The sequence below is a fragment of the Truncatella angustata genome (genome assembly GCF_020726525.1).
Source record: "Truncatella angustata strain MPI-SDFR-AT-0073 chromosome Unknown BKA67scaffold_11, whole genome shotgun sequence".
NCBI lineage: Eukaryota > Fungi > Ascomycota > Sordariomycetes > Amphisphaeriales > Sporocadaceae > Truncatella > Truncatella angustata.
Window position 1 is genome coordinate 975,462 of NW_025763391.1, and position 20,569 is coordinate 996,030.

At 48.5% G+C, this 20,569-nt stretch overlaps 8 protein-coding genes across 8 annotated transcripts; 3 read left to right on the forward strand and 5 right to left on the reverse strand.

The window, feature by feature from the left end:
- Nucleotides 1-3,997: 3,997 nt before the first annotated feature.
- Nucleotides 3,998-4,410, forward strand: BKA67DRAFT_664607 (uncharacterized protein; the record flags this gene model as incomplete). Its single annotated transcript, XM_046108408.1, has 4 exons — nt 3,998-4,047; nt 4,101-4,180; nt 4,266-4,311; nt 4,362-4,410. 4 exons carry the CDS (start codon nt 3,998-4,000, stop codon nt 4,408-4,410), a joined length of 225 nt encoding a protein of 74 aa, XP_045952052.1.
- Nucleotides 4,411-4,744: 334 nt separating this feature from the next.
- On the reverse strand, nt 4,745-5,724 carry BKA67DRAFT_613536 (uncharacterized protein). The gene is made up of 3 exons (XM_046105412.1): nt 5,701-5,724; nt 5,248-5,649; nt 4,745-5,211 (listed from the first exon to the last, which is right to left on the reverse strand). Exons 2-3 carry the CDS (start codon nt 5,630-5,632, stop codon nt 4,928-4,930), a joined length of 669 nt encoding a protein of 222 aa, XP_045952053.1. The 5' UTR covers nt 5,633-5,649; nt 5,701-5,724; the 3' UTR covers nt 4,745-4,927.
- A 456-nt stretch (nt 5,725-6,180) lies between these two features.
- On the reverse strand, nt 6,181-6,869 carry BKA67DRAFT_585373 (uncharacterized protein). Its single transcript, XM_046104199.1, has one exon. It carries the CDS (start codon nt 6,691-6,693, stop codon nt 6,457-6,459), a length of 237 nt encoding a protein of 78 aa, XP_045952054.1. The 5' UTR covers nt 6,694-6,869; the 3' UTR covers nt 6,181-6,456.
- Nucleotides 6,870-8,631: 1,762 nt separating this feature from the next.
- On the reverse strand, nt 8,632-9,880 carry BKA67DRAFT_527256 (uncharacterized protein; the record flags this gene model as incomplete). The annotated part of the gene is made up of 5 exons (XM_046098833.1): nt 8,632-8,971; nt 9,030-9,070; nt 9,120-9,484; nt 9,522-9,577; nt 9,615-9,880. The coding sequence occupies 5 exons, from the start codon at nt 9,878-9,880 to the stop codon at nt 8,632-8,634; spliced, it is 1,068 nt and encodes a 355-aa protein (XP_045952055.1).
- Nucleotides 9,881-13,124: 3,244 nt separating this feature from the next.
- BKA67DRAFT_541753 (uncharacterized protein) lies at nt 13,125-13,526 on the forward strand (the record flags this gene model as incomplete). The annotated part of the gene is made up of 1 exon (XM_046100982.1): nt 13,125-13,526. One exon carries the CDS (start codon nt 13,125-13,127, stop codon nt 13,524-13,526), a length of 402 nt encoding a protein of 133 aa, XP_045952056.1.
- A 352-nt stretch (nt 13,527-13,878) lies between these two features.
- On the reverse strand, nt 13,879-16,911 carry BKA67DRAFT_669785 (uncharacterized protein; the record flags this gene model as incomplete). Its single annotated transcript, XM_046108663.1, has 4 exons — nt 13,879-15,273; nt 15,359-15,639; nt 15,697-16,190; nt 16,816-16,911. The coding sequence occupies 4 exons, from the start codon at nt 16,909-16,911 to the stop codon at nt 14,333-14,335; spliced, it is 1,812 nt and encodes a 603-aa protein (XP_045952057.1). The 3' UTR covers nt 13,879-14,332.
- Nucleotides 16,912-17,568: 657 nt separating this feature from the next.
- Nucleotides 17,569-19,205, forward strand: BKA67DRAFT_115077 (uncharacterized protein). Its single transcript, XM_046094920.1, has one exon. It carries the CDS (start codon nt 17,945-17,947, stop codon nt 18,827-18,829), a length of 885 nt encoding a protein of 294 aa, XP_045952058.1. The 5' UTR covers nt 17,569-17,944; the 3' UTR covers nt 18,830-19,205.
- Nucleotides 18,918-20,031, reverse strand: BKA67DRAFT_541755 (uncharacterized protein; the record flags this gene model as incomplete). Its single annotated transcript, XM_046100983.1, has 4 exons — nt 18,918-19,112; nt 19,192-19,382; nt 19,512-19,649; nt 19,824-20,031. The coding sequence occupies 4 exons, from the start codon at nt 20,029-20,031 to the stop codon at nt 18,918-18,920; spliced, it is 732 nt and encodes a 243-aa protein (XP_045952059.1).
- Between the last annotated feature and the right edge of the window lie 538 nt (nt 20,032-20,569).

Sequence of the window (20,569 nt, forward strand, 5' to 3'; positions counted from 1 at the left end):
CAGCGCCTGGCCAGCCTTGATTTCTTCCAGTTCTTCCCGTGCCGTCTTCAACTCTGCTACGATGTGCTCCATCTGATGCTTGACTTCCGTTAGGCTCTGCTGCGTCGTCGCATGCTGTTCGTTGATCTCTTCAATGACTTCTGACTGGTGAACAATCATTTCCTTCAACTCCTTGACTTGTCGCGCAGACAGCACCAGCATTTCCAGCACCTTTTTAGGGATGTCCCCCGCAACAACTTGATCGTCATCTTCATGGACTCTCGTGGTTTTTACATGTATCGTGTTACCAGCCGTCGTTCGTCTAATAGGTCTCGCTGCCGCTGCAGTGACCATCGTCGTTCGCGTCACTCGTTTGGCCGTCGTCGCGATAGAGTTTGGCGACTCCGCCACTTTCTCCGCAGCCACGCGGTCGCCCATTTTAGCTCCCGCCGGCTAAGACTTCAACCACGCGTTTCAACCACAAAGAAGTTCAACAAAGACAGTAGAATAGCCGTCCAATGCTCGTTTTTTTCAGCCTGCAGTCCATACAATCAAGTATTCAGTATATACAGTCAGTAATGAAAATGGCTTCTCAGTACAATACAGTACTTCGTCGTGATACAGTAGATCAACAATCTACATTCTATGACCCAGTTCAGTTCATGGCTTAGCTGATGCGCTTTTGCGCCCATGGAAGGTGTCGACTTGTGACCGACGACCAAAACATGACCAGTCATGAAAGGGTCCCCTTGTGCTTCGAAGGACACTTCTGAACGTCCCCGATGACGACAGACAGATGATCAAACGTCCAGATATGACCTCCCTCCACATAGACACATGGGGAAATGTGGGCCGACGACGAGGAGGCCGACAATAAACGAATATATAAGCCTGTCTTTCTTCTCGGGAAGTTCAATCTTTTTTCTTCTTCTTTCTTCATCACCTTCGGGTGTTCCATCTGCAAGTGCCCCGAGCCTAGAGATGATCCCCACCTGGAAGTGCTTGGAGCCTACAGGTGATGTTCCTCGCCAGCGCCTTCGGGCCCTGCGAGTGAAGCCTTCTGCAAGAGCTTCGCGCCTGCAGTTGTGCCGTCTGGAGGTTCTTGGAGCCTACAGATGACCCCCACCTGGAAGTGCTTGGAGCCTACAGGTGATGTTCCTCGCCAGCGCCTTCGGGCCCTGCGAGCGAAGCCGTCCGAGACTTTGACTAGTCCGGACGTGTCATCTGGAGGTTCTCCGAGCCTACAGATGACCCCCACCTGGAAGTGCTTGGGCCTACAGGTGATGTTCCTCGCCAGCGCCTTCGAGCCCTGCGAGTGAAGCCTTCTGCAAGAGCTTCGCGCCTGCAGTCGTGCCGTTTGCAAGTTCTATGAGCTTGCAGATGACCCCACGTCTCCATGATGAAAGAACAGTGGTCTCGTGAGTACAGCACGAGAAAAGTAGACTCAGAAACAGGACTCATGCCATGCCGGGCTACTTTAAGTGAGGTGATCAATCCTGCATCTGGCCAGAGGGTGCGGAAACAGCACGTTCGCCATCGAGACAAAAGTGGACCCCAGAGCTTGATCATGGACCGGACACCAGCCACCAGTCCCCAGCTGGTAGGTCCTGAAGTGAACAACCCGCCGCGATGAGGTCCATTGTGCTGAACAAGAACGTATCCATTTCTCGGCCCTCATCGGCAGCCTTCGTCCATGAGACCATTTCCTGTCTTGTTTCTTTCTCGCTTTCTGTCGTGAGCGCATGTTGTCAACGAATGAATGGCACCGAGTTGCAGAAGCGGCCTCAGTCTCAGTGACATAAACGGACATACATACGTCATCCTGTAACGTAGCGCAATCTGGACAGTCGAGTACACACAAATGGTTGCGAATGGATGAATACTGACCGTAGTCAATTCTGATGGCGTGGATGTCCTAGGATCAATTTGGGCTCTTGTTCGGACAAGGGTTCGGTTTGGTTCCCGCTCCCCATGTCGGCCAGAACAGCAAGCGGCTCTTTCACTTCCACGCTAGCATTTGCATTGAAGGCCGATTTCAGTGCACAACCCAAAGTGGTTTTTGGCCCCAACAACTAGAAACAGCAGCCTCATTGAAGTGTGCTGGCACACACACGTCATCCTGTACTGTAACGTATTACTATCTGAACAATTGACCATCGAGGGTGCACAACTAGTTGCGAATGGATCAACAATGACCGTGGTACTCGTCGTAGTCGTGTTTGTTGCGTGGGGCCAATCTTGTTCCTCGATGGTGTGGATCTAATGAGGACTCTTGTTGAGACAAGGGTGTTCGTTTGCTTCCGGCCTCCAAATGCCGACCAGGGCAGTAGTGGGTGGCTCTTTCAGTCCCCACGCTAGCACTGGGTTTGAAGCCCAATTCAGTGCACGACCAAAAAGGTGGTATTTGACAAGCTGTCCCACACCGACCATGCCTGTTACGATTTTCTTGCATAGCGTTGCATGTACCTGCATGACAAAATCACTAGCTTGCAGTAGTTTGCAAGAACCCAGCCATCGTGACGCGGATCGCGCTCCATTTCAATTATGATTCATTCCCTCTCAGAACAACTGTCACCTTGTGTTGTATTGGTCTGGCAGATCAAATTGTCCGGTTCCAATTTCCATGTGCCAGAATTGGCCCTTCCAGAAAATGCATTTAGCAAAACCACGTGGTGTTGGCTGCGAGCTGGCTGAGCCCTAAAAGCGGTTGCTTGCTGGCCAAGAAACGCTTTGTGGGTCGAGCCATCGGTCCGCTCTTTAATTTGGCCCCCTAATTGCGGCGGATTAGCGCGACAAACCCCACGCGGCTCAAAAATGGCAGACAAATGCGCAAACAAAGCTCGAAGCAGGCATGAACATACATACAGTACAGTATACATATCAATGCTGTTCCACAACCAGCTATTTGGCCATTGTTGGATCTTAAACAGGGATATTTCCTTGTCTTTGAGCTTCGATTGAGCTGATTGATATAAGCCATTTTTGAGCTGCGTAGGGCTTGCCACGGTATTTTCAGCTCCACCTAATCTAGCATAGTGTTGATCGCTAACGGTCGCGCCAGTGCTTGGTTGGAGGCGCGTCACCACTTCCTCATCCGTGCTCGCTGTCGAGAATGGACTGACCCAGAAGTGATCAGAACGAAAGCACGATTCAGAACCAGGCCTGTTACTATGTCCCAACCAACAGTGAAGACCCATTTGCGGCCGGACGAGAAGAAGCGCATGCAACGAACGAATCGGGCGGGTGAGTGTACAATAATGGCACGCGACCCAATTAGCTTCGTCTTGACTGGGCACGATTCTGGACCACTCCTGTCTCTGGCATGTCCAGAAGCCGACCTCAGATGCCATTTTTAGTCCTCTTCACCATACAGTCACCAGTTTTCATCGGACGAGTATTGTATTGGTGATGCCACACCAGCACGGATGTTGGTGTGCCATTGGCCGGAGGTATCCAACAGCTGTGCGCCGAGTACGAATTTGGTTCGCGGCCCAATACTGGGACTGCGCCAAGAAGTTCTGTACGGCTTCCCTTTGTTCACTTCACGCCTATTGCTACATTATTGTGACACTTGAGGACGGAACCACATTCAGGAGCAGGCATGATTAAGAGATTAGGACCAAGAGGTCTGCATCAGTGGCAGAAGGAGGGGGATCCACTCCTGAAACTCCTGAACTCCAAATCTTCTGACTAGCTACAGGCTTTGACGGCGGGCCGGGTTCTTGTGTTTTAGCGTCGCATCAGGGCCCCACAATGGAATGTCAGCATAACATCGTGACAAAACACGACGTTACGATTGTTTATATATGATGCTGATATACCGTTATTACGACGTACAAGCAACAGAAGTATTTACAAAACATGGGATATGGAATTAAAAAAGTTGCGTATATATTCTCTAATCCTAACTTGAATCCGTTACATGAAACATTAACTCAATCAGCAAACAGCTTTCTCCTTATCAACCATTATAGGCACTACATTTCACGACATCAGGATTCCATTCAAAGCGATCGTAATGGCTCCCAGTGGCACTAGTGACGACAATCCCGGTAACTTTGCTAACCGGTAGGTATCTTCCTCACAAAGTATTGTGGCATGTCCAACTGAATGGAAGTCAGTCCCAAGGAGGAGGTCCAAGCCATCGCTTCCAAGGGCGGCCAGTCCAGTTATTCGGGCGGCTTTGCAAGCATGGACCCAAGTACGTGTCTCCGTTCCCATGCAGCTCTTTCTCCCTCGTCGCTCAACTCCGCCACAGCACGACATCGCTTCTAAGGGCGGCAAAGCTTCATCTACTTTGGCTAGTGATAACCCTGGCAACTTCGCTAACCGGTAGGTCGTTCCATCCAAGCCCTGGATTCTAATAATGCTGACCTTTTTAGCCCCAAGGAAGATGCCCAGGAGGCTGGTCATAAGGGAGGCTCCAAGTGAGGTGGTTAACGCTGTCAGATACCACGATGAAGAGAGACGATATATTGCAACTTGGGCATAATCGTTACTTTGTTAAATGTATGTACTGGCATAACGATTTTCGCCTTTCCTCGGTAGCTTGATCTATGTATTATAATTGGCGGTAATAGTCACCATTGATATTGACATAGGAATAAGTATATTTGATGGGAAATTCCAGCAGGACGTATAAGTGTCCTCTCGCGCGTATAACAGGGTGAACGAGCTGAGTCTATAAAGGACCAGCGTCCACTCATTTACTGATAGCTCATTTGTTTTTAGTCGAGCTACTATACCACACTTCGAATGCTTCGTCTTCAATGCGACAAATTTGGATTCAGCTAGGATATCTCATCTACCGAGTGCTAATAGTAGGTGACATTGCCTCTCTTTGTACAGAGAATTAGCTTTGATGAACAACTGCATATTACTAAACAATAACGCTGAATGCTATCAAATTGTGAACACTCATTGTTCAACAATAGTCGAAGTCTCATATTTATTGAGGGAACTTGCGGGACATGTCGGCCAGCTTGTCAATGGGTGCCACCATTAGGCCCACAACGGACTCAAAGAGGGGATTTTCCCCGGCGCTGGGGTGGCTACGCGATGGCACAAAGTACTTGGACCGGCTGAACGACTTGGCGAGCGTTTCCGACTCGCCTTTGCTGTTCTGTAAAGCCTGCTCGAGCGCGGGTAGATCCTCTTTCTCTTCCTCTCTTATATGCTGTGATAATGACTTCCAAAGCTCCTTGAGCTTGGGCACGTACTTTGGATCTCGCCCTTAAGATACTGAAACTCCTTAAGCATTTCCTTAACCTAGGATGACATTAATAACCAGAATTGCGGACTCGTTCAGCGAGAGTGGCCTTATATGGTGATGCTCCTCCCGATCTTTGTCTGCGAGCTGCTTGCCTTGATGCCCTAGGTATTTCTCCATCGCCGGATATACAATCAACTCCTCGCCAACAGAGTGGCGAGCTAGCTCCCAAGTGAATTCATTGCCGTAGCGGACCCGGTGGTCGGCATCATTTGAGTTAATGACTTGGTTGTAGTATTCCTCCAACTCACGGTGGTCCTTGGTAATAGCCTCGGTAATGGTCGACATGGCAGCGATCCTCGTGCTTAGCGGCGTGTAACAGCGCGTGAAGGCAGATTGGAAGTAGGAGACTCGGATGAGAGGGCGGAAAAGTGACGGGCGCATTCTGAGGGTAGGAAAAGCTTTTAAGGGTTACTGAAGATGGCGGGATAAGCTGGGACGCAGCGACATACTGACTAGTGAGCGTGGTGGGGTGGAGGGAGGTTGGAGAAAGACTCTCCGGATCAATTATATGCTGTTTTGAGCTGTACAACAAACGAAATGATATCATTGGTTGGACTGGCAGCAAAGGGCACCAACCATGTCAATGACCACCTCTTGCATTAGTACTTGATGAACCAAAGGTACTCAAGGTTATCACTCGTGAGAATACTGCTTGTTTGAGTTTATGGGCTGCTGATCCAATGTTTGCCCCGCACTAAGATCTGTAATTTACATAATTTGAGCATCACCACTTGTTAGCTTACTGCAAGACACCAAAAACATATCCATGACCAGTACTTGGCTGTATTGAGTTGCACTAAAATGTGGGGTTGGAGAACTCCGAGCTACTGTCACGTTCCTGCCGATGGATCAAAAAATGAAGCTGCAGAGCTGGTGACGTTTAGTGTTCATGCCATACTGGTCTACTCAAAGTAATAGGCCATGATGCTGAAACTGATCGTCTAATTAATTCAAGAGACGGGAAAGCATTTTTAAATCTATTCATTACATGTTAACAACACAGTCTAGCGCAATATCTTCACAAAAATACTGCTTATCTTGTCCTGCCACACCTATTCAACTTCCGAGATGCTGAATCCAAAGTCACGATCCGCTCGGCACAACTTCTATGCACACCATAAGACGTTCGGAAATTAAATTCTTTTTAGTGACTGTCACCGTTACACCCCTACCACTGTCACTGCGCCTATAAACAACTCATTCTCTTAACGCGAGTGCATAACGCAAGTACCATGGCCATTGGAGGCCGTAGGAAGAGGCCCGAAGAAATTGGGCGTGAAGATGAAAGAGCCAGAAAAATTACCAGTATCAAGAGTTTCGTCCCACCAAGGGAAAGCTCTGCCAAAACCACACTCATCCCTCATAGTCTGTTCCAAGGTCCAGACGTAGTATCGGTGCCAAAGAAGAAAAATTCTGTTACCGTGAATGGTGTTGGTCATCATCTGGTTGACGCGGACCAGGTCTTCGTATCGGCTTTGGAACTAGTACCATTGTGCGACTTTAGAATTCCCGACCGTGCATCCTCCCAAAGATATCGTGCTAAACCATCAAAACTTCCGTTGGGAAGAGGATTACTTGCGTCTTGCTTAAAACGAAGCGCATAAACCACAGTCGCGGCGCAGAGAGCGTACGATAGCACTTTTGAGAACTTCATGATATCCAAAATATAGACAATATCCGACACTATTCTGGCAACCCTAACGGCAGGCCAACAGTGTAAGGTATGGATGTGACTGTATTATGGGCGCGCATTTTCCTATATAGAGTGCTTAGCTATGAATATGGGTTAGTAGTTACTGTGAGGGACTCTGCCATCAAGCATGGTATAGTCCCTTTCCTCTTCCTGTCGTCTATTTAGCCATCATGTGGCAGGGTCCACACCCGTGGTTTCCCCTGGATGCCATCTCAAGGTCTACTGTAACAAGATAATTATCACTACTCAGCCTTACTTGTAATTCCAGCCATAGACTCCAGGAAAACGGAATCCTGTATAGGCATGATCAAATTGGCTTCCTCTTTTCGTCTCTCTCTTCTCTTCTTTGAGCACGGACGATCCAATTATGGCTCCCGCCCTGAAGTATAATACAAGAACTCTTTCGGACGACACTTAGTTCTGAACTGATGATCATGATTTGTAATTGAGCTCTTATGGAGTTACAGTATTATGCTCCATATAACGTATAATGAGTCGGCATCATCAAAAGTGGACGATGAGCGCTGCGTGTAGGCTTTATAGCTAGAAAGAGGATGTCTTCGGCCACCACGATACTCAGAGGTTCAAAAGTATACTTCTGGGTGAGAGCTAGAAGTGGACTGTCTGTGCTTAAAGAGAAGAGAAGACAGTCGAAAAGAAAAAGCCGATTTTGATTCAGTCTGTACCGGCTTCATCCTTTTGTCTCTCTCTTCTCTACTCTCAGCACAGACGATCCATTTCTGGCTCTGACCTCTACGTATACTCCAAGTACTCTTCTAGCCCAATCATTCTGATCCCAAAGCGTGAGCTCCGTGGGGTCTTGCAGATACAGTGAGTACTGTGACGAAAACGGTGTCCACTCATGGACGAAAATCATTATTCACGAGAGCCATTTTTGGATCCCTTCGAAAACAAGAGGTTAATTCTAGCGCTTGCCCGAATAGCATCATGTGATTGACATGAATTGTAACGTTATGTACGGAGTACGTGAGCTTGAGGAAGAAGCATCCAAAGACCCCAAAAGCAGGCGCAGTTGGCGTCTCTGCAGAAGCAGTTACTGCCAAAAGAGTCTTCTTCACTGAACTCGCGTGAATCTATCGACCAGGCGGCGAACAGCGACGTTGGTGGTCCGCAGAACGGGCAGCCTCTGTTCGTCCCTGACGCCGTCGCAGGTGCTTCAGAAGGCAGTCATACAACAGCTTTGCCTTCACTGAGAAAGATGAAGGCAGTGATACGACAGATTTACCTTCAACTGAGAAATTTGTAGATGGTGCCGGTTCCGATGTGGACGATCTAACCAGTTATATGGGCAACCTTGGCATCACTGATCATATCGGTGGTGGGCCGAGAAATATTAAGCCTATCGGCTGGTTAAAAGTGGATTGGGGATATCGCCTCTTGGTACAATACGGTGAAGATCGATATGCAAAATATCGGTTTCAGCAAGGCTCAAATTTCGCACGTCTATCACTAAAGAGGCCCAAAAAAGCTTGAAGGACGCCCCTAATAAGATTGAGAAAATGAAAAGATACTTGACCTCCTAGTTAAAGCTGTGGCTTGGGTATATCCAGATGGCGAGGAATGTCCGGTAAATCTCATACTTCCCAAGAACTGGCCAAGAAACAGACGCAATGACCCAATTGCCCCAGGTGAGTCGTGCAAGCGCTCGATCAAATTCTCTTCTGCATCAAATATCACCAAGCGTCGTATCGCCCCATTCTGAATGCGAGACGCTGGCCCGAAGCGCCATATGATAATCTATCCCTGGGTATCGCACCCCTTGCTCGCCCAAGTCCATGCCTCTACCCATATTTGTTAAGTTGATACTATAATCACGATGCGATCTGATTGGGAGTCCCATCTGTGTGCATTTGTTGATGCTGATATCTCGCACACACAATGTGTCGCCTGTATCGGTTGCGGTGGTAATTGGGTTCGTGGCTCGTACAACCTTGGCGAGCAGCTCCGCCATGTTGAGTTCGATGTAGAGTTTGGTCAAGTAGACGAGAGGATGAAACTGGATGTAGCTGTAGGTCCTGTCAGCTTTAATCTTTGGGGTAAACAAAATTGTGTTGAATAAGTTACATAACGCCCGTCCCTATTGACATTGACCCAATAAGGACAACCTGATTGATTAGTATGTAACGAGATCGAGGTGAGTAATCCAGGACGTACATCTAAGGCCACTGATATACAAACCATCATGAGGTTGAAACGAAATAAAGGCTGGTACTTAACAAGCCCAGCGGCAATGAGGTTAGTCCGCACAGTCCACATGAAGCAGCAATTTAATCCAGCGTCGACCACAGCAAATATAGCCTTCTCTATCCGATCCCATATGTCATTTACTCGAACATAAGTCTCGTTGATCTGAAGACGTGCGGGTATCCAGATACAGAAGACGCTGATGTTGATCGTCAGAACTATGAAAAAGACCCCGAGCTTCAGGTACCTAGCATGGACTCTGTTGACCATGACCAGTGAAACTCGGTTGATGATGATCTGAAGAATGCAGTGCATTTGCACAACCCAGAGACACACTGAATCGATGTTAGTTGCAGGCCATTGGGCGTCAACTGTAAGCGATACTGACGAATGACAAAGAATATCCAGAAGCCAGTAGTAGGTTAGTACTCAGTATGATTTGTTGGCATAGAAGTAAGGCCTCACCTAGGTGGTATCGTCTCTCTTAGAAATAACCAGCTTATAATCGAGATGACCACACTGGCAGACCATTCCGCCCAGACCAATACCAGATATGTGGACAGTAACCTGTCCTTCTTGTAAGCCGACCATGACTGCCGCACCGCTTTCGTAGCAGTGAAGAGAGCGGAGCATAAAGAGAAGCCCCATATGATGCTGCAGACATTCATGTCGGTTTCGGCAGGACTTTCGCTCACGTACCATGGGGGTACAAAAAGCTCTCGACCGTCCATCGCGAGCGATTACTCGGCTCAGGAGGTTCTATGAACAACCATCGAAAGGAGTTGCGATCAGGCACGGGGTGCGGTGTAGTAACTGTGCAGTTATTACCAAGTCCAATACTTTACTTAGACTGCAACTCTTAGCCTAATCACGTCTTTCCATTGCCTTTAAGCTTATGCGACCCTTCTGGAAGGCATCGGACTCGACTGCACAAATGACGTCTGGCTCTATGCCGATTTTCGACCTCGCACACCTCTATAATATGGGATGCCCGTCTACCAGGGAATACCTGGGACGTAATGTTACCATGCATTAGTCTGAGGCTCTAAATTGCACTAAATCCCGGAGACGTTTGGCATGTCTCATAGTGCTGTACGTTTAGGTTTTAAATACCATTGGAACACGCAAATTGGAGGACATCCATCAGGAATTGTCTTCGAAATCCGTTCATTTGATAATTAATTCAAGATGAGTAACGCAATAGTATTTATGGCAATATCGACTTCAAGGCGTACATCTTTGCGCCAGGAAGACGGCTAAGCTTATAGACATAGTCGCCTGGACTCAACCACATAGATTGGCTAAGTATTACATAGTAATAAGGGACTACCCAATAGGCTACAGTGACAGTAGACAGGTATCCTTCTTAGCGCTGATACTGTCCAATAATGGCTAAATTCGGGGTAAAAGCTCCGGTTATCTTTAGTACGTCTGGGGTGACAAAAAAGTTTACACTAAAGTTAAGGGAGAACAGGGTTACCATAACGTTATTATTCCGTAGCCAGTAATCAGGACCCTCCGCAGAAGTGCGCTGAAGCTCGGACCAATCAGAAGCCTCTGTTGTTTGTCCGCAATCCTGTTCACCACTAAGAAGGTCATCAGGTTTTAGATCGCTAATGGAAAAGCCGTCCTCATCTACCAAACTGTACCACTCATGGAACGAAAACTGGGAACATACCCTAGAACCAGCTCCATATATCGGTCCTTAATGAACTGTTTAGCACACGGGAGGCAGTAACTCGTAAGTTGTCGGTGGACTTCTTGTTTCATTAATCCAAAATAGATCTTCCGGCCTTAGCGGGTCTATCAAGAAGTCACGAAAAGATAAGTGTAGTAGGGGAAGAGGCTGTTTGGGCGACGGCGGAACATGTAAAATAAAACTGACTAAAGAAAATCCAACAAGTCCAGAATGCTATCAGTCGACATATCGAGCAATTCTGCTAGCGAATCCAAACAAAGCGGATTTGCCAGAATCATTATCGGCCCCACAATTCTCTGAAATTTATGTGACATCTTTTTTGGTCTTCTAAGGGTAGATTCACGGTCAACTGTTCTAGCACCGGCTTTATATCTAAAGAAGATATGCAGGCAATGTGGAAACGCGCATCTGATTGCCGATCATTTCGGTATCTCCTTGAGTAAGTTGCCCACGGTTCGTATGAGAAAGTAGTTGCGCACAGAGGGTGCTAGCGGCGCGACCCTAGTACCCATCTCCATATTGAGATGCATGGAGTATATATTATGATGAGGACAACAAAAAGATTGTATCGTGGTAGTGGTTCATTCCACCGTATATATAGAAACGCCTGTTGTAGCGAAGACTCAAAATGGTTTTGCAAAGATTGAGTCTGTCCATTGCCGTCACCATCCTCTGCAACGTAGTCTTGACAGGATGACAGAGCCAATGCAGAGACGCAGTAGATAGTCAAGTAGTGAATACAAGAGACGTGTCTTTCGACACAGATTCCAACACAGAGCTTCCACTACAGAAATGTCACTACAGAGATTCCACTACAGAACTTGCAGTACCCAGAATATGCACAGCCCCACCTGAGTCGTTGCCATACAGGCTTGTCTAGTTTGTGTAGTTCGTCATGCTCACTTCGTAACGTCTCCGTGTCTGTGACCATGACAAGACTGATGTGTCATCTGCTACTGTATCAGTGAGTCCTGCCTGCGACTAAATGTGTCGTCTGTCGGTACGGTATTGTTACTGTACAGACAGTATTGTAACGTTACGACTTGAAGGATGAAGTCGATCGAGAGACGCATTTGGTAATGGAGTAGATTCGTACCCCGCCTACTGCTTGTGGACAGTTCCAGCTGAACATCGACATCCAGGCTGTGGAGAGAGGGGGCCCAGAAATGGCATCTCAGGTTGCCTGGACATGCTAGAAACAGGCTGGTCCTGAATCATGTCCAGTCATGACACGAAACCTCGGGGGGTCGCGCACCATTTCTGTACACTCGGTCGGGAACGAGTCGTGTCTGCTTCTACCGGAGGATGCGGACTGATGTGTCGGATAGCAATGGACGGGGATGTTTTCCGACGGAATCGAGGTTGGATACTGAACTAAAATCATCTGGCAGCGATACCGCAATAGCGTGGATCGGCAAGTGAGCGGCTCTGATATGTACATAGTTACACTGACACCTCCACAACCCTGCGATGTATGGCTCTGGGAGGCGTGGTTTGCCCTAATAAGGGACGTTCCCCACGTTAAATACAATCAATCAATCAATCAATCAATCAGGGAGGAAAACGTTGTGGATTGTTATGAAAATCAAGAATTGAAAATTGATATAGGCAATTGACAGGATGCATCACGAATTACTACGGACGCATCACCTTACAGACGCATCACTTTTTTAAAACTTAAATAACTTATAAAAGAAAAGCTGCAGGAATGTGCACTTGAAAAATGATGGGTTTAAGATGAGTATGTCCGTTCAAGTTGTGCAGCACCAACTTTAGTTAGTGAGCGCAAGCGAATCCGAAAGGCACAGGTAATGCATGAGTAGCTAGGTTAGGTGATCCCGTCCTAACAGAACCTCAAATTTAGACGTCGTATTTCTAGCGGACACGCTATCAACGTGACTACATGCCAACCACTCTTCGGTCTTTATGTAGCCGCTAGCTGAGACCCTGTGGCTTCAAAGAAGGTCGCCTTGCTACTGAATTCCCATGATGGTTCACAGCAGATATTGCAAATAACCCACTCACAAGTCAGCGTTGGTTTCACATTGAAGACATCTCAGCTTTAGATATCAGTGTTCGGGGATTCTGCGAGACTACTGGACTCTTGGCTCCAGGAGTCCAGGATAACTATCAGCGAGAGGGTGCTTGGAGCGCTGTTTTACCTGGCGCCGAATATTCACACCATTCTTCTGAAAGAGGGAATAGACACAGACTGTCATGTCTTGGGTAGAATCATTTTACACATGCCGCGTTGGCTAGTGGACAGAACGGACAGAATGGGCAAGATGGCCGACCTGAACGCGATAACCAGCCTACATAGCCGGGCCACCAGAGCGTCCAAGTCAGTTGACGACTCCACAAGCCCCTCCCGATTTGGCTGGACTTGTATGCACCTGGCTGCTAGAGAAGGTCACATTGAGGCTGTACGGACACTTCTCGACCATAGTACAGAGTGGATGATGTCGGATACCTCTGCACTCGACGCCCTGTGTCTTGCGGTTTTTGGAGGACAGAGGCTCTCTTGCTATCAATTGGGCTTCCGAGCGATGTCTCCAATGCCACAGGTCCGTATCAACAAGATAGGACCGATATCGGCGGAATTCGGTACATTGTTTTTCCGGAGAATTCACATGCCGCAATCTTTAGCGATCCTTGAATTGCCTCAACCTGATGACTAGTTGCAAACGGTCACATGGCAGACAAAAGCATTATTTAAAAGATGGGCGAATCCTATAACCATCTTGCCACTCACTCCGGAGCATCTCCATTCGTTTGCTAGTTCAATATGAAGATCCCCTTAGACCTGTCAACCCCGAAATATCCCAATTCGAACTCGGACTCGCCAACAACCATAGTTGGACTAAAGTTAGGTTCGACGACCCAAACGTGAAAGAAGAGTGGACGTTGTTGTATCAATCTCAACCATCTCCAAAAGACCATTCTATCGCTCGCCAAATTGAGGATGACCTTGTGCGTTTTACTTATTTATCACAAGCAGACGAGTTCCAAGTTCTGACTGGTTTACAGCATGAAGACCTAAAACAATGGGCTCAGGGGCCATATAGATGCACAGCTCGAGGAACTAAACAACTAGGCTGGACCAAAGGGATGAAAGATGTTTTCATCGCATTTTTGCCAGATAATACCCTGCAAGGGGTTCGTTACAGAGCGCTGACTGAGGGTGGCGATCCAGAAGCAGGTCCATTCGATTACAAGAACATTGGTTGGTCTAAAGAGCATTATATAATGCTACAGAGCGAGAATGACATATTGGGACATGAGAGAGAAATCATGTATTATTATTTGTTTCGTGCCTGGAAACATGAAGGCACCCTTCAAGGTATTCAGCGAGAACCCGAGATAACAGAGCCTCAAGAAGCAGGACAAATGGACACTCCGTAACCCAAGACTCTTTATTGGATACGAAAAAATAGTGTCTAGAAATTGTTGTAGGCATCGCCATCCAAGTCATCTGGAAGGGCGCCTACACTGCCGATGTATCCCACACCTGGGAAGGCTGACGATAGTAAGCTCCAATCCACTCGGATGCCTCTTCTAGTGTATCCTGTCCGGATGGGGCTGAGGGATCGGTGTCGGTGAAACCATTACCATGTGGCCACTGAAACTCACTTTCATTTAGCCATGTGTCTTGCCTATCCTGGCTACCTTCCGGCGGATTAGAGCATTGCTCTCCGATGCTGGGCTGTCCTGGCACAGTGGAATCGAGGGACATTGTGGGCACATCATTATGTTCGCAACTGCCGAAATCCCGGTAGGCGTTACCGTCTTGTAGGGTTTGTCCTTCCACGGCTGTATCCACATGGGCCTGCTGCCAGTTGCCCCTCCTAGATTGCAAAGTTGATGGAAGATTGCTGGAACCAGCAGCAGCAGCAAATAGCATTTTTATACCAACAGCGGGCGCAAGTAATGTAGTGCTTTCATCGACGCCCAAAGCGTTATTGCCTTGATAAAAATATCCTGCTGTCTCTGCCATCAATCTCCTGGTACTTTGACCCCGGCAGTTGTCTGACTGGGATCTTACTGATGATTGCGGGTTCATCGGTGCTTGCTCACGTGATGCAAAAGCGATGCGATGCTGCTCTTCTTGGAGTTGAGCACGCGCTGGAACGTAATTGACAGTTTCGGTGGACTGCGTTCTATTTGGGGATGGCGCCAAACCAGTAGAGCGTGGTGTCGAATTGGTCTCGCTGGAAACCGTGCCGCTTTGTGAAGTGTGTCCTTGGACTCGATGTTGCGACAAAATTTCTGTTGTTGACTGCTCATTAAGACTGACCGATCGTTCGAGCCTGCATGGAGCCGAATTATCCCCATTATCGCTTGGGGCAGAATGATCCCTAGAGATGGAGCTTGCTTGGTCCGAAGTCCTTGACATCCTTGCAATTGCAGCAGGACTAACATGACGCTCTGTGATGTATGATATGGCTGTTGCAGCAACGTCCTGACGTGCTTGTCATTTCAACTGCGCCTACTTATCAGGGACCGAACTCACTTGCAAAGACTGATGTCTTGGTCTTGGTCTCCTCTTTTCTAGCGTTAGGCGTTCGCTTCCGCTTTTCGCCAATGTGTTTATCACGTCCGTCATCCTGACTAGAATTTAAATCCGCCGCCTGCGTTTGTTCGAACCAAGCTGCCGTAAGATTATCTGCATACTCCACCACTTGATCGGCTGCGTTTTTGCACACGTTGGCAACGCGGAGTAGACTTCGGTCGGCCTGGATCTGCAAGAATAATTCACGTTCAGACCCATCCGTTGGCACATCGTGCTCCCAACTAGATCTAGGTCAATAAATCGATTTGCTGACAGCAAAAGACGATGTCCCAACATACTTTATCCTTGATATTTTGAAGTCAAGTGCAAATACAACGCCATTGTTACCGTGGAAATGTGAAATGTAACCGCAGTACCGCCCACCCCATTCTTCCCAACGATCGCAATTGTTGACTACCTCTTTCCCGCTTTTGAAACTGCCAGATTTCATAAGGTAGGTTGCCAGATGCTGGCAACCTATCTTTTCTTTTAGCCTATGAAAAGCCATCAGGACGATTCTTCGTCGTAAGGTGTCTGATATCCCTTTGTGTTGAAGAGATTCGATATAATGGTACACCGAGAGGACATCCTTGCGAAGATTCCCTCTATCGAAGAAGTTCCTCGGATCTTTTTCCCAAGCTTTCAATTGAGACTTGATATCGGTTGGGAGTTGGATTGGTGCCGTGGATGTCGTCGACGGCGTCCATAGACGAGACTTCTTGACGAGGCTTCTGAAGAAAGCCTGCACTCCCTTCGGCGTGCTTGACCAAGATTTCCTCCATCTGGCAACAAACTAAATGACATTTAACATTGAAGCACGAGATCAAAGGTCAATGCTCACATGCCCGCTGGTGGGCGGCGCAAGACGAAGCCAGATATGAAGATGTGCATTCATACGCGGCGGTGTCAAAGAACCTCGTCTCATTCAAAAGGGCTACGCTGCACAGGCTCCTGGCGGCAAGATCTGGCCACGGCGACTTTGCAGCATATCATGAACGATTCGGGCATACGGACTCCAATAACCACTGCAGTTGCGGAGAGAGAAAGACACCAGAGCATATTTTCTTCTGTAGGAAATTGCAAGGACACCGACTGCTCCCGAGGCACACGCCAAGGGCGGCTTATACAAAATATTTGGGGGAGAAGAGTGCGCAGTGGGCGCGTTTTGTAGAGAGGAGTAACTTTTTCACAAGGACATGCCCGAGATGAAGGGCCGTTTGAATTGACGGACTGAGTGAGTGTTCTCACTCAGGTCCTGCAATAGCGTGGACTGGCACGTGCGCAGGCTGGAATGTATGTAGATACTGATACCTCCAAAACCCTGCGATGTATGGCTCTGGGAGGCGTGGTTTGCCCTAGTAAGGGACGGTCCCCACGTTAAATACAATCAATCAATCAATCAATCAGTCAATGCTCACATCTTTGTCAAGGACCAGAATCGCCAGCCCTCCCGTTCCGTCTTGACAGCCGGCGATGATTTCGTCCGCCAATGCAAGGCTCTGAGAAGCACCCATTTTCTCTCTACAAGCCGGGCGAAGAAGGAAGCCTACACCTGCAGGAAGTGGGAATTGATCTCGTCTCTTTGAGTGATCCGTGAAAACACTATTCCGCTTCCGTCGTTTTGCGAGCGTATGCGCCCGCGAAACGACGGAAGCAGTAAGGTGTCATCTCTCGGACTAGGTCCTGAGCCTTGGGGCAAATTGAGGCGCTCCTGTCTCCTCGTGCAATCCCCGTGTCTTTTCTTTTTGATCCCTACCTTGATAATCCACCTAGTGACCGGCCCAGTGACCCCCGTAACTATGCATCCGAGTGGCTGGCCAGCCTGTGGAGTCTCCACAGGGGATATTTGTCTGCGACGTGTAGGAACATGACGCCTCCGGTGATTGCCCGCTGGACAACGAGCTAGCTAGTGCATGTTCTTGCATAATCTCTGTCCGGCCTGGTATGCGTATTGAATGGGGGATAGAAAAACAACTCACGCGTTGCAATACCATCCCCAATTCGCGCGCTCATACCGCTCCTATCTATCAGTGGGTTGCATCCACAAAAGCACCGGTTGATGTACAGAAATTGCCCATGCAAGGATTTGCTGGGCAAATGAGGTACAAACATGGAGCCCAGCTAACAGTCAAGCTACTTCGATCTTTCTAATACGAGCAATCTGAGATCTGCATTATGACATCGAGTTAGGTCATTTGCTCTACATTGGAAGCTCGCGCTGACATCACTGACTGGTAGAACTCTGTCAAGCAAGTCTGCGTCATAGAGACGCCGCTGCGGTCATCCAAGTATCTTTTCGGTTTAAAACTCTTCATAACACACAGGATTATGGAATCCTCGGGTGGTCTGCACCTCCGGAATGAACGGGAGCATTCATTACCGAATATATGCACTCATATGACACAGCATGCCTAAAACCACCTCCTACCGGCTAGTACGTCATGATAGTTGAGGAGCTGCCACCCTTGTTTGCTTAATTCATTCTACTGAAGGGACCACGGCGACAGCTCTCAATAAGATCTACATATAGATTACGCCAGCCCGTTGATGATCAAAGTACACTTTCCTGCAGCATACTATCAAGTGTATCGCATCTCGTTGCCTTGCTTCCATTGCGGACTGTTTTGCCATTCGCCGTCAACTCAGATGGAATGGTCTATCGATAAAGCACAGCGTATCGACGCATTCATCGCATATGCAATCGTTGTGGCCTTTCTAACCACGTACTGCGTGTTGAAGCGCCAATATGTCTTTTACACGTCTGACCATTTTCGAATCTGGATACTCCTTAGTGTAACCTGTATCTTGTGGCTCATTGGAATCTTGGGCTTGGGCTTGTTCCTTGCGACCTATCCTGATTTTGCGATCACTGCGTTCGCCGTGACGCCTGTCTTGCAGGGCAGCTCTGTGCTCTCAATATGCTGCACTAGTAATTCATTTCCGCTGATAGCTAGGATAAACACTGATATGTTCGCAGCTTGTAGAGGTTCTGTACTCCCTCTGGTGTATATGGGCAAGATCGGGCGAGGAAATCCCGACCTCATGGCAGTCACGCCACACGAGAGCTTCTATCTTTTGGGCATGCCTAGGAATCCAAATTTCTGTTGTCGGCTGGCTCCCTGGCTGTTCGCGATTCGTCTAATTGAAGTGTTGTGGGCTGTTCCCATTGCATTCCATATCGAATACTCAACCATGGTGGCTCTTACCCTCACCAGACCCCTCCCAAAGTCAGTACCGATATTACTACGGTGGCTCGAGATGATTTCCGTTGTCTTCACTTTACTCCTGTCAATTAATCTTCTTTGGGTACACAACGATATTTCCTGGATTGAGCAGAACGGCGACCTTTTCGTATCAGAGGACTCTCCGGGAAAGATGTCCTTCAGGTATCTGATTTGCAGCAACCTCCAGTTTCGACATCGACGCTGCTAGAAGAACAGGTAAAATGATGTCTGGTTCCTATCCATTGCACGGCAACATTCTCACCCTTTGTCAGACGGCCCACCACGTACCTGACGAGCTATTGGAGACACCAACCGATGACGAAAGGTGGACACAATGTCACATCCTCACAGAAGACTTTAACAAGTTCCGAACAACGCTTGAGGGAACCCTTCACATCCACCTTGGTGGGAAACCCCCAGATAATCAGATTCATGAGGTTGCAGTTTGCGAGCAGGGCAATCAATGGCTCGTCGACATAGAATGTCCATTCCTGATAGCATCTGAAGCACGCCTCAGATATGACGTCTCGCGACCATGCGAAGGAGAGACCAACGTGTACGAAGTTTTACGTGCAAATCAGAGGGTCTCAGCATCAATTCGTCGAAGCCGCCGTTCGTCGGACGCCGCTTTCGTGGGCTGCAAGGCATGGCCACGAAAGCGTTACGCGCCTGCTTCTTGACCAGAAAGCTGAATGTGATTCTGTAGATGAAAGAGGGCGGTCGCCGCTTATGTGTGGGCTGCTGACGAGGGTCACGAAAGTCTATCGATAAGGTTAGAATCGGCATTCTTCTCGAGAAGCAGGCGCACAGCGTCATCACCAGCGTTATGAACCGCTTCCCCGGACATAATTGCTGGGATGACTTCGCTGTGGCTGGCCAGCGTTACGAACCGCTTCCCGCGGACATAATCGCTGGGATGAGGTCGGCTAAGACGCATTCTTCATCCTGTACGTGGTGCCGGCTACGGACCTGCTCCAAACGGAGCTGAGCCGATGCAGAGACGCATTGATTGAATATTGGTCCATGACCTACTACACAGTTTTCTAGATAGCGCATATAATTGAAACGTCCACAATCCCATGTCAAAAGAGCCTATCGAGTAGATGAGTCTCATGTATCCAATCCAGCTTCCAGCGCCACGTCTTATTGCCTGTCTCAAACTGTAGAACTGAACTGGGGTGCACCGCATGCAGCTGACCAACCCAACGTCGTGACAATTGTGCTCCTTGAGCAAGTGACTGCATTCGCCTTGACTCGCTGGGTTCGTTTCGTCCGGTTCGTCCGGTTCGCCCTTTCGCCCCTTTCGCCCCTTTCGCCCCTTTCGCCCCTTTCGCCCCTTTCGCCCCTTTCGCCCCTTTCGTTCGACAGGACGGCTTCTGGAGGTTGGTCGACATCGTTTCCGAGGACCATTAATGGTCATTCCGGGCCGGCTATCGATTCAACAACGGCAAGCAGTATTCAGCGTTGAGCCCAACTGATGGTGGGGTCGGATCTGGAATTCGGTGTTCCAGATTCTGCTTTCGTCCATGATAACTTCCGGGCACGTCCAGCTCCGGCAGTGTCGAGAGGAAGAAGGCATTGTTTCGGCCGTTGCTGCCAGTAGTGGTGAAAAGTGGCCACGCGATTGCGCGCATTTGACGCGACCGACAAGTGGCCAATACCAACCCCAATTTTGGTGCTGAAAATGGCGACAGACCCCACGCGGCTTAAATGACATGGGCTCGACAACCGAGCGGACCCATAGCCTGGTCCACAATCCGTTTCTTGGCCAGCAAGCAACTGCTTTCAGGGCTCAGCCGGATTGCAACCTACAACACGTGGCTTCGCTTTATGGAATGGTCAATTTCGGCACATAGAAGTTGGAACCGGACACTGTTGCGCTGGCGCGGTCAGAAGTGGTCAGTGTGGATTATACTCCAATTGAGGACCTCCCGTAGGTGGCCACTTT